General features: G+C 38.5%; 1 protein-coding gene across 2 annotated transcripts; it reads right to left on the reverse strand.

The window, feature by feature from the left end:
- Nucleotides 1-842: 842 nt before the first annotated feature.
- LOC121315193 (protein fem-1 homolog C-like) lies at nt 843-8,787 on the reverse strand. Of its 2 annotated transcripts, none has more exons than XM_041249261.1 (3): nt 8,635-8,787; nt 7,421-7,967; nt 843-3,657 (listed from the first exon to the last, which is right to left on the reverse strand). In XM_041249261.1, exons 2-3 carry the CDS (start codon nt 7,962-7,964, stop codon nt 2,348-2,350), a joined length of 1,854 nt encoding a protein of 617 aa, XP_041105195.1. In that variant the 5' UTR covers nt 7,965-7,967; nt 8,635-8,787; the 3' UTR covers nt 843-2,347. The 2 variants fall into 2 exon arrangements, with proteins under 2 accessions (XP_041105195.1, XP_041105185.1); XM_041249251.1 differs by having other exon boundaries at nt 8,595-8,787.
- Nucleotides 8,788-12,358: the final 3,571 nt, after the last annotated feature.

A 12,358-nucleotide genomic window follows, 5' to 3' on the forward strand; every position in this document is an offset into this window, starting at 1 on the left:
TAAGCACCAAGGGTGTTACTACTAGTAAAACCAGACCGTGATATAAACAAAAGGTATACTATAATAACAATACTACCAATTACAATAGTACAATCAGTTAAATTTACAGGGTTTGGCTGTGAAACAATTAAATGGGCTTTAAAATTCTCCAGGTCCTTTCTCATTTAAATGTGGAATGAAGAATGAGAATAAGTGACTATGTATTGCTGTTAATACAATTACAAATAGTGATTGTAATAAAGTGTATCCATCTTCAAAATATGTATTATAGCACTGCCCGAAAGCCATGCCCAGGATAGGTGAAGGTGGATGGAGGGCGCGGTTTAATGCGAAGAGATCAATAGGAGTGCATGCATGAGCACAGTGGGAGAGCATGTGAGTGAAAGAGGCTATCTCAGTGAGTGCGAGAAGTAGACTGAAATTTAACACAGGGATTTTGTTTTTTTGATTTGCTATGGTTTGGTCTTTAGTTTCTACTGCCTGTGTGGCGCCTGCTTTCATTTTACACACAACATCACAATGTTATTTTAGAAAAATCATATTTATTTTAATATTGTACTGTTTACTGGGGGGCAAAAAATAATGTATCTGAAGGGGGGCACAGCAAAAAAGTTTGGGAATCACTGGTCTACAATTTCTGAAGGAAATGTTTCCTTTTTTATTTATAGAAGGGGTGGGGTTTGGGAATGAGGAAATGAATTCCTGGTGTTTAATTCAAATACAGGGATTGTTCCTTTTCTTTGCATTATGGAATGTGCAATGGACTAAGATAAGACAGATGGATAGATAGATAGATAGGACAGTAAATGAGTAGAACACAAACCTCACACTTTAAGGAAAACCAAGTGCAACATGTTTTATTGTGAACATTTTGTTTAAGACATCAACAGGGCTGATATGCCAGTAAATCATATATGCCATAAAAATAAAGTGCTGAGTTAGTTATTTCCTGAACTGGTTTAACTTGTAGTGTCAATCCTTATTAAATCTGAAAAGCCCTTTCTCCTGCAAGAACAAAGCTGATCTACAAACACAATTCACACTGAAAAACAACCTTACATTTTAGCAGGGCATCTATGATTTTTTTTTTTTATGTCAACAACAGTGAAATGAACACAATAGTAACACTTCTACAGAAACAATCAAACTCCTCTTGAAATCTTAAAAATGTGACAAATTCCATAACAGTTATTCTTTCAAACAGAATACTGATAATATGCTGCAGTAATGCCAGATAAACCCTCCATACCGATGCGGTTTACATGTGTATTCTGGCAAATGCAGCACTTAATGGGAAATGCAAAAACTAATAATGTAGCTTCCTTTTTAGTGTTTAGCATTATATTTAAGGTTGAGTTGAGTGTGTTCTTTACTGTAATAATACATCAGAAACAAATTAAACAAAAATGCAGTTTGTAATTATTGCACTACACACAAGACACATTATCCCTTAATTTACAGAATAAAATTTGCACTTTGTCTTTGCTGAATAAAATTGTTGGGTGGGTGGATGATAAATAGCTTACTTTTTGTACTCAACTCAAATTCAGCAGCAAACGATAGGACACCTGTCATTAAAACAACAGCCCTACACAAAAAAAAAAAAAAAAAAAAAAAACAAGTGTCACATTAACACACCCCTTCGATTGATGAGGGAAAAAAAAAAAAAAAAAAATCTGTTCTTTGCAAGGAAAGCACTCCCAATGAAGAAAAAAATGCTTGTTACTGCATGGAGAAGAGCAAACACAGAACAGTCACATACTGAAGCCAGTGCATAGAAAAGATAAAGCACTTGCGGTATTTGCAAACACTAAACCAGTCCATAAAGCTTCATGGTGCTGAAACAAAATGGTCCACAATTTATGTAACCAACAAGAATTAAAAACGCAACAAGGGAAAAAGAGCATACAAAGCTTTACCAGAGATGCAAATATACACAAAATTCATACACCAGTAATAGTAAAAACTTTTAAACCAAAGTCCCAAAGACCCTATAAATTTTGCATAGAAACAAACGAGACTAAAGCAGATGGGACTTTGGCAGATGTTTTCAGGGATCACTATGGGATGAATGAGTAATTTTTATATCAAAGGGAAAACCAATTTATGTTTTTTGTACAAAATACTGTACATGTATGCCATGTTACAGATCATTTTCATGCTGATGTATGCAATCTATAAATGGAGTAGAGGAGAATACTTCAGAATTAAACCATACCAAAGTCATCTGAGTTTACTGAAAGCTGGTGAATACAATCAAAGAGCTCAGGGAGGGACAAACATACAGCCAATCCTCACATCCCATTCAAGTATGGCAGCATCACCCATCGTTTTGCACTGTACATTATCATCTGTGGAGCAACACAAAGGCCTCTAGTTTCTGAGGAATCTGTCCCCTATAAATAAGGCTGTGTTTTACTATGGCCCGTGCTGCCAGACACTGCAAGGTGGTGTGGTTGATGGGCTGTATCAAATTCTTTACCACCTCCTTCTCATCTAGCAGGTCACAGGCAGTCTGCTTGAAGGAGTTGGTGCTGTCAAAGTGGGTCCCAGAGGAAATGAGGAGGTTCATGATGTCTGGGTGATTGTTGAAGGCGGCAATGTGCAAGGGGCTGTTGTTGTCCTCATCCCTGCAGTTCAAGTCCGCCCCGCACTCCAATAGGATTGACGTGACTTGGAAGGAGGGGAACTTGCAGACCGGATAGCGCCCCACGCAGGTGGTGTTCCTGTCCACAGCCAGGTGGAGAGGGCTGTAGCCATTCTTCCCACATGGGTGAAGCTTGAGGAACTTGTAGATGGTCTCCTTCTTGAAGTGGTCCTGCTCAGCACTGCAAGGAACCTTCTCTAGCAAGCAAATCAAGTGCAGAATTATAGACAGTGCTTTGCTAAGCTGAGCCGGGTCTGGAGGGGGCTGCGTCTGCTTGACAGCTCGCTCGATTTCCAACACGCTTCTGGAGAGGATGCCCATGAGGTCGTCAAAGGACACAGATGTCCCCAAAAGCCCCTTGGCACGATCTTGTAGCATGAAGGAGAAGAGTTCAGCAAATGAGAGCAAGCTACTGGCTGTCATTGGACTCAGAGGGTCCAGGTTGCTCTGCTGCATGTCCAGAGCATACTTCCACAGGTTTATGCACCTCTCAAAGTTACCAGAGTCTGCGTATACAGCCCCCCTGTAACGAATGTAATAAGACGTATCCGGGTGAGAAGGCCCCAGGATGCGCTCTCGAATGAGCAGGGCCTGCATCCTCATCTCGTCTGGGTCTGCAATTAGGTTGTCGAGCTCGTCGACGCCATTCACTTCCCTGGCGTAATCATAGGCCATGATCAGTTGCTTTGGCTCTGGCTTGTGGAGGATTTTGCTGCCGTCACTGAACCTCACACCCATGGCCCTCTTCCAGTACTTTAGAGCCCCCAAAAGGTCTCTCTTTTTGTCCACGAAAGTGGCCCCCAGCAACTCCAAAGCATTGATCCTTTCCATTTTACTGGCCTGCGGGTGCTGGGTGAGGAAGTCAACAATGTTTGTGTTGCCAGTCACACTGGCTGACAGCAAGGGGGTCATCCCATAGCCATCCTTCTCCATTTTAGCACCATACTTTAGCAGCATTTTCATGATTTCCAGACTTCCTGATTCTGCACAGTCATGCAAGGCTGTATTTCCTGTAAAAATAATTAAAAGAGGAGGTCAGGATACAAGTCACAGCTTCTATACAAGCAGAAATGATTTCTTGGCATATCAGTTGTTTATTTAAGACAGAGACCTGTAAGAATGTAATTAAGTATTTGATTACACACTGCTACATACACCTTGATACAAGAAACTGTATAAAAAAAATAGAACGTTGCTTGTCAAAGCTTAATATCATCTCACAAACCTGCATAATAACACATTTTGCGCAGCCTGTCAAATGCTGCGTGGTCAAGCTTTAAGTAACCACAGGATATAATTACATTTCCATGAAACTAACAACCAATCATCATCTCAGCTGACGAAATGACATTTGGTGCAGCCTGTCAAATGCTATAGTTCAATTACAAACCACCAACTTTTAACAGGTCAGTCTTACACAAATGCACATTTAATAAAAAACAAAACAAACAAGTATTGATAGATCTAACTATCTAAACAAACTGTTTTGTTACAGTTAATACAAAATGTATTTGTCCTATAGTAAACTATATGCATTTAGTTAAAATGTAAAGAACTAAATGTACAGTATTAAAACACTGCTCTTTAATTCACAGTTAGTCACCGTCACCCCCCCCTGCACTTGTAATGTGCTCTCATAGGCAAACATGACCCTCTTTATAAGTACGGCAATCATGATATAAAGCGGGTTCATCTGTAGTTTTTATTTATTTTTCCTATGTTCATTCTGTTGCTACAAAAACACTCTGGGAATATTTCTAGTGAGCCATGCAAGTTTGTGAAAACTGAATTGTGCAAGTCTAGCACCTACACACACTTTTCAAAAGTGTTTATGTCCCACCCCTATCATTTCTGACTGGCAAGCTGTGGAATAAGCTGATCTATTGGTTAACCCAGAAATGGCTACCAAGAAAGCCTCTGGAAAGGCATACTAATCTTTTAAACTTAAGAGCTCTGTATTTTTTTTGTAAATTAGCAAATAAGTGATACTGCTTTCTGAATACATGAACCTGACATTTAAATGCAGCAATCTAGTAATGTTAAAGGTATTAGCGGATCATTAAATAAATATAAAATTTATAAAATGAGTCTACTTTGTGATCAAGAGTGTACTTGTTAAGAAGTTTACTGCTTGAAGACAAACTTTCCCAGGCAAAAAATGTAATTAACTTTTTCCTCCTTCGATTTTACTGTTGCTAACCTAGTTTTTGCCATTTACTATGTTTACATATTTTTCAATATATAATTATATATATATATATATATATATATATATATATATATATATATATATATATATATATAGTGAGAGTAGTGCAGGGAAAGAATGTTAAAAAATAAAAAGCCATCAGGGTATGAAGCCAGGACCAGTTAACCGTCATGGGACAAGATGTTAGAGGAGGACAAATAGCTGTAAAACTTTGTACACCATTTTTAAAAAGTTATATAATAAAAATATGCAAAAGAAGAAAAAAGTTGCAGAATTTGATGGAGCCTACTATTGTGTGCATTTTGGTAGAAACACTGTACAACATGCAGAGAAACTTGACAGGTTATACACAACCTTTACAAATCTGGGGTTCAGCCATTACAAAACTGAAAGAATGTCAAGAAAAAAAAAAAAAAATCAGAATTCCACAAAGCAGCAGTAATAGTTGGCAATGATTTTGTATCTGTGATGCAACAAACTAAAATACCTGTACATCAGGCGATGGAGTCAGCTTATACAGAAAAGGTGGAGGAAAAAAAGTTGTACTCTTAGTATATTACTTAAATTTATTAGCAAATCTGTTCCAAACCATTTTTGAGGTAAGGCAGGGAAACGGGGAACCTTTTGTGTATCTTGAAGAATTTAGTGATCCAGTCAAGCTACAAGGCTAGTTCGTCCCTGTTAATCACTAACTGATTGATTGGGTTCACTGTTAAATAAAACCAAAATCCTACAAGTTATTCTACTTTTTTGTGTGTTGTGTGTGAAGGGAAGGGGCAAGTAGATTTTTCTAGCATTGTGTCCCTTGGAGAAGAATTTTATTTATTTATTTTTAAACTGCACACCCTTGTTTAGGATAATAACATAACTACTTTCTCTACAGTATGGTTTGTATAATCCACCATTGTCAGCACTAGTATACCAACATGAGCAGTTTCAAAGTCATGATCTCAACTTCCTTTTGCATATAGGGATTCAGTAGGCATCTGGAAATCAGCAGTTTTAAGTAATTAATCTTGCAAAACCATTAAGTCATCTGCTATACTTCTCTTTCCAGCTGGATTCCAAAAAGGCTAATGTTTAAAAATAAATAAATCCACTTTGGCATGCAAGCAATAACTTTCACATGTTAAAGTTAATACTTAAGAGGGTTTACATCTCAAGCAAATTCTTGCTCAAATACAAACTGATATAAAACAACTCTTCATGAAGACTGTCCAAATAAAACAAATGTTCATTGCCTATTTTACTCCAACTATTTTTCTGCAAGCCAGAACCTAGATGGAAATGTGGAGATACAAAAAAATGCACATCATTGCAATCCTATCCTTCACAGTTAGATATTTCAACTATAACTTAGGCTAGAGATTCCAGTAGCAGCTTCTCTTAAATGCATTTCCATGCAACAGTAAGAAACCATGTTGTCTATAGCCCACCACCAGACACCCTGTGACAATCTGACCTCTCTGAGGCCTGGCTTGTTCTCAGCAAGTGCTCAGGGTATGAACCAAACCAGGTGTTCTTCCAGGGATAAACTTGCCAAATGTAGAGGACAGGCATTGCAAGTCTTTTACAAATACAAGTTGGTGGTGGGGGGGACACTTCAAAATTCATTAAAATTGTAATGGGACATTATTGATAACAGTTCTGACAGGAATATTGAGTTTCCAAATCTATCTATGAATATATTACAAGTCAACAAACTGGAGGTAGTCATGTTAAAACAACTGTGTTGATTTGACATGGAATGACCCAAATTCATTATGTGGTGCCTTGTATTGTACAGGGCAGTACACTATAAACACAAACAAACATTTGTTTTTTGTATAGGGTTTTTAAATTAGTAATTGTGCTGTAAGTATATGCCTAGCTACCTTGTCGGTAACTATGGCAACTGGTGGCTGAATGCCTACTGCAGCATTGTGCAGTTTACAATGTAGGGCAGTCTTCAACAGAGAAAGCCGTTGGCACCGGAAACTGGGGCTCTGGGAAAATATCCATGGGAAAGAATGGCAGAAATAGCAAAACAAATCAATGTAGCAAATCGTGATTATGTAATTTAGACAACAAGGAGTTTTAAAGAACCACACCTTTGTTTGCCACACAGGACACACAGTAGCAACGCAGTCTCTAGCTAAAAAACGCTTTGGTATTCTTCATTTATCTATTCATATGCATTACTAAATAACATATTGCAATATGCAATATAGCTGGACATTTACTCTGTCAAAGAACTAAGTAGAAAATGCAGACTCACTGTTATCAGTATTTTTCGACCTTCATTTCCGAGAAGTACAATACTTATACTAGTCTTTCTACCCTTATCCCCCCAAACTTGCCCTTTTTCTCAGTCATATGCGATGCTTGAAAGGTGCTCCTTTTTCTCAAGAGCCCGTGCCCTTTGTCCTCTGCACGTTACTGATAGGCATTATGAAGCATATATACGTAAAATAGGTTTAGGTATTGAAAAAAAAAAACATGGGCCAGTATAGTTTACTCATGTTGCCACGGGTATAATTAGTCATGCAGAATGACGCAAGTCACGACCTGTACCAGTAGCTTACCTTTTACGCTTTTCCTATTGACATCGGCCCCTTTCTCTAGTATGTATTGTGCAATTTCCCGATGTCCTTTGTAACAAGAAATCATGAGGCATGTGTGCCCATGACGATTTGCCACTTCCAGGTCCGCCTCATGCTCTACCAGGTACCTCACAATCTCCAGATGTCCATCAAAACAGGCGGCTCTCAAAGGCGTCGAGTTTGTGAGGGTTGTGTTGTTTACCGAGGCTCCATGACCCAGTAGGGACTGCACTACCTTCAAGTGTCCAGCTGCTGAGGCTGCCCACAGAGGTGGAGCCCCTTCGATTGTCTCCCCGTCAAAGTTTACCGATCCTCCGATTTCCACTGGGGCCCTGCAGCACTCCAAAAGGTACTCCACTAAATCCAGGTGCCCGTAACGGGCTGCCATCAGTAACGGCGTGGCCCCGTTTGTTTTCTCTGCCATCAGTTTTGAAATGTCATCCTCAGCTTTGTTCTCCAACAGTTTTTGAAGCAGCCGCAGCTTGCCGTCCCGGGCTGCGTTAAACACCGCCGTCTTTAGATCCATTTCCTGAAAGGAATAACAGCCAATGACAAGAAAAAGTATGTTTTAGTAAATTAATTATTTACATAGATGCGCTAGTTAACACGTGCATTTCTCAGACAACCCCGTAATCATGTAAATGTAGAAAAAGTTTTTTTTTAAACTATATCGTCTACCCTTGCAGTACTAATTTAATTAATGTCGATAAGTACAAACGACGAAATGCATTTCAATTCTAACAGAGCGTTATAAATGCATATACGGAGTCGGTTTTAGCTGCATTTTGTTTTGTTTTTCTTGGTTTACTAGCGTCCCATCTACAGATTAAGCAAACTGCCCCCGTTTTCCTTTGTCTGGCTGTCGTTCTTGTCTGTGTAGATGCCGTATATTCACCCCAACAAACCAGGAAGCAAAAAAAAATAAAAAATAAAAAATCACTATTTGCGAGAGAGGCCCATGCCTCGTGCGTGCTGTTCTTTATCGCTACTGTGCTCAACTTCGTTTAAGTTTAAGAAAACGATGACCTTATATTTTGTAGTTTTACTTCTCGCTTAAAAGAGGCCAGACCGTTTTTCTTACAAGGTTGTTACCGTAGCTTCTCCCCTTGTATTTCCTGTTTCAAGATACAAAAGACATCAGCACGGTGATACTTACTGCTTACTTTCACCAAAATATATCGTGTTTATTTTCTTACCGACAGCCACCAAAACCCGGTCGAAAATAATTCGCAAGTTTACAAGACATTAAACGCTAGAAGTTGTAGCATTTGCCATCAGAGAACTGTGTAACTGGACTCATCCGCCTTCCGACAGGGCTCCATAACGCCTGAATACTCTTCAAACGGAACTGAGCAGCATAAAGGCAGGTCTCCTGCGATGCCAAACAGGAAACTCTGTATTGGCAGGAGAAAGAACCAATCGCACGGGTAGCTGAACTATCTGTTTTGAGATAAACCAATCAGAATTTTATTTTTGCGGAAATGCGGCGAATTTTCTTCCAGTTGACTGGATTGAGATGTTGCGCTTGCTCTTTAGTTTTTTAATTTGTATGTATCCCGACTGGGTATCAAGATAAAATAAAGAACAGGAACTACTCTACACGGAAATACACCAAAAGAACCACGAGTTACCGAACAATTAGCATATTTATTTTCATTAAAAAAGAGAAAATATATAAGAACATAACAAAGTTTACAAACGAGAGGAGGCCATTCGGCCCATCTTGCTCGTTTGGTTGTTAGTAGCTTATTGATCCCAGAATCTCATCATGCAGCTTCTTGAAGGATCCCAGGGTGTCAGCTTCAACAACATTACTGGAGTGTTGATTCCAGACCCTTACAATTTTCTGTGTAAAAAATGCCACCTATTTTCTGTTCTGAATGCCCCTTTGTCTAATCTCCATTTGTGACCCTTGGTCCATTTGAAACATGCTTTCAAGATGATTTTTGTTTCATGTGGAATTTTTTTTTTTGTGTCCTATTTAATATCCTGTATGTAAAGTTGGGTTTCATACACACAATTTGTATTCATTGACAAAAATAAACCCTACATGCCTATATTTAATATGCCACACTCCAAGTTCTATATAAAAGCATAGGGACAAAGTGTGTTATTGTTGCAGATCTCACTGTGCTTTGTGCAATGCATGTGCTAAAACTGTTAGAGAGGCAACCCACACACTCATTGAAAAGCGAGCACCACGCCAGACAATAGGCTGTTCAACTTCTACCAATACAACACTGCGTCGTGATCTGCTAGAGGAAGAAAACTGATCAGCTGCATGATTTAATCACCTGTTCTTTCAATTCTGAACAAAAACGCTCCCTGAAATGCCTAGTGCAACCTAATTGCCATCTAACTTGTCTGAATGGCAAGTAGGCTAAAACAACATACAATTATATTTGCAACAACAAAAAACACTTCAAATTTGATGAATGAAAGATGTAGATGCAATGTTGTTCAGTGTACAAAGTGTAGGCTAAAGGTACCATCTTGAGAAGATTAAAGTATGATTATAGTTTATTCCATTTTTATAAGGGATCATTCTGTATCATATTTTTTATATTTCTTTACTTTTATTTTTTATTTTTTTATTTATCTGTTGAAAAAATGTGTCTCACCAAGGGCAACATTATCTGGATGACAGTACTTGGTCTGGTGCTTACATTACATCTGAATCTCTTTTGCATTATTGATTGTTCTTCAGCAGGACTGTATTACAAACATTCTGTGTCTAAAACACTGCATCACACGTTAGTTTAATTTGGCAATAAATATATACAATACTGTAATGTATTTTTGCAAAGATCCCCTGGCAACACAATACAATGCTGTATTTCACATAATTGATATTGCATTGATATAGGTGAGCCATGGGCAAGCTGTAACACTGTGTACATTTTATTTTCACCTATACAACCTAAATTGAGAGTTACAGAAGTGTGACTCTCCATACAGGACAATTACTGTTTTAAAATAAACGATTAAATACTACCATTGCTATTAGGGGTTATCAAGTCAAATCTGCATGAGTAAGCTATAAAAGACATTTGGGAGGTTAACATGGTCTAGTGGTCTAAAGCAACAAAGCAATGGTTACAAAAAGAAGGTATATCTGACCAAAAACATTTCACATGTGCAAAAAGAGACATATTAGAGACCCTTTTGCAGATAACATATCTTTATATGGCTTATCCCTTCATTCTATCATCAGGTCACTGCATCAGTATAACCTACAGTCATTAACCTGTACAATACTTGGTTATGTAGGTGCAAACCAAGCAGTTTGGCAGCTTGATGACATTTTATTGTTGTACATGGTTTCTGTACATACAGTACACACATGGTTGGAGGCTTGTATTTACTATTTAAAGGAGCATTCTCCTTCCATTCAAATAAAACTCACCCAAACAGCCAGCACAAACACACACACACACTCACACACATGTTTGTATTCCTATACTTGTGGGGACTCTCACTATATTTTTATTCACTATTTCTAACTCCAGTCAGACAAAACTCCACACAGGGTGAAAATCGACAACAAACTAAATATTTTGGCACTTTTAGTTTTTTTTAAAGGCATATTTAGTTCCTTAAAAAGGTATTTTACAAAGTGGGGATGTCCTCACAACGTTGTTTTTTCAGGAGTTACTATCTGTCCCCTCATTGATAGTAATACCTGCCCCCCCCCCACACACACACACACTCACACTTCACATTGCATCATCAGTTAAGACAGTATGGGTGGATTTTTAATCAATGTCTCAAACTGAATGACAGCCACAAACTATAAAGGGACAGGTGTGAACACACTGTAAGAATGCAGGCGGTGTGTCAACAAGACCAAAAGAGCCAGGCACACCTGAGTGACTAGGCAGAAATAGCTACACTATCAGAAAGCAGACCATCCAAAGGTTGTAGCTGAATGAAAACAGTTTCTGCCTTTGAAACTTGTCTACCACATAATCAGTCAGTGAGACAATCAGGCATGCTCCTTGGGCGTTACTTCAGCGATGCATTTTTTACATGCTTGCTACATTATTTGTAGGATTTCACTCTACATTCCAAACCAGTGTCACAACCACTTGTCTGGTCCTGACTGTCCAGCCTTACAGCACATGAAGTTCTCAACGTATTGTGATAATAAAAACATTGTGCTCCCCTGGTGACTGGCATGTTGCTACACAAGGGCAAGATAAATCCTTTAGTTTAAGTCCTTAGTCACAGACAAGCTATTGCTACTTCTTTATGCATTGTGCTGTACTGCCACGCATAGTGAATACCCCTCCCCGGTTCTGTGACAGGTGATGAGGCTGTAAACCACATTAGTCATCATTACTACTGTAAATACTTTTCAAAAAGCCTGCTGTGTTTTCTTTTCAGTAAGATCATAAAACTAATTCAAATTTTTCCCTGTCACCTTCTCTCTACTCGATTTATAAATCATTTACAAACAGCTTAATACATCAATACGAGTTACCAGGAGCCACACCAGATTAAATCAGGAAGAGTAACCAAGGAATAAAGAGAGGGCAAACCCTAGACAAGATTATTAGAAGGTGGTGTACAGGTCACTGTGTCTAAAGAATAGACCTGTACCAGCCCGCATGATCAATTCCATTCTGTCGCCATCCGCCAGAATAAAACCATTGAAGAACTGTAAATCAAGATAGAAAATCTTTTTTCTTCTTTCAGCAAACACCCACCAATAAAGCACTGAAAAGAGTTAAGAGAACAGCCCACACAATGGCATTCTAAATAGAACCCTGCTGAGATACTAACAACACATGACACATTTTCAAATGACATTGTTAGCAGAAGCATATATAGTGTATATATGCAAATCGCTGTTACTATGGTAACTCCATGCATACTACTACAACCTTTTTGATGGCTATCTAAAATATTGATGAACCA

Source organism: Polyodon spathula, chromosome 1 (assembly GCF_017654505.1).
Source record: "Polyodon spathula isolate WHYD16114869_AA chromosome 1, ASM1765450v1, whole genome shotgun sequence".
NCBI lineage: Eukaryota > Metazoa > Chordata > Actinopteri > Acipenseriformes > Polyodontidae > Polyodon > Polyodon spathula.

Bases quoted from the DNA above. Each gene is read 5' to 3' on its own strand.
- LOC121315193 (XM_041249261.1), bottom strand. From the start codon at position 7,964: ATGGATCTAAAGACGGCGGTGTTTAACGCAGCCCGGGACGGCAAGCTG. The intron at 3,658-7,420 runs GTAAGCTACTGG...TTATTTTTACAG, and splicing joins CAATAGGAAAAGCGTAAAAG to GAAATACAGCCTTGCATGAC.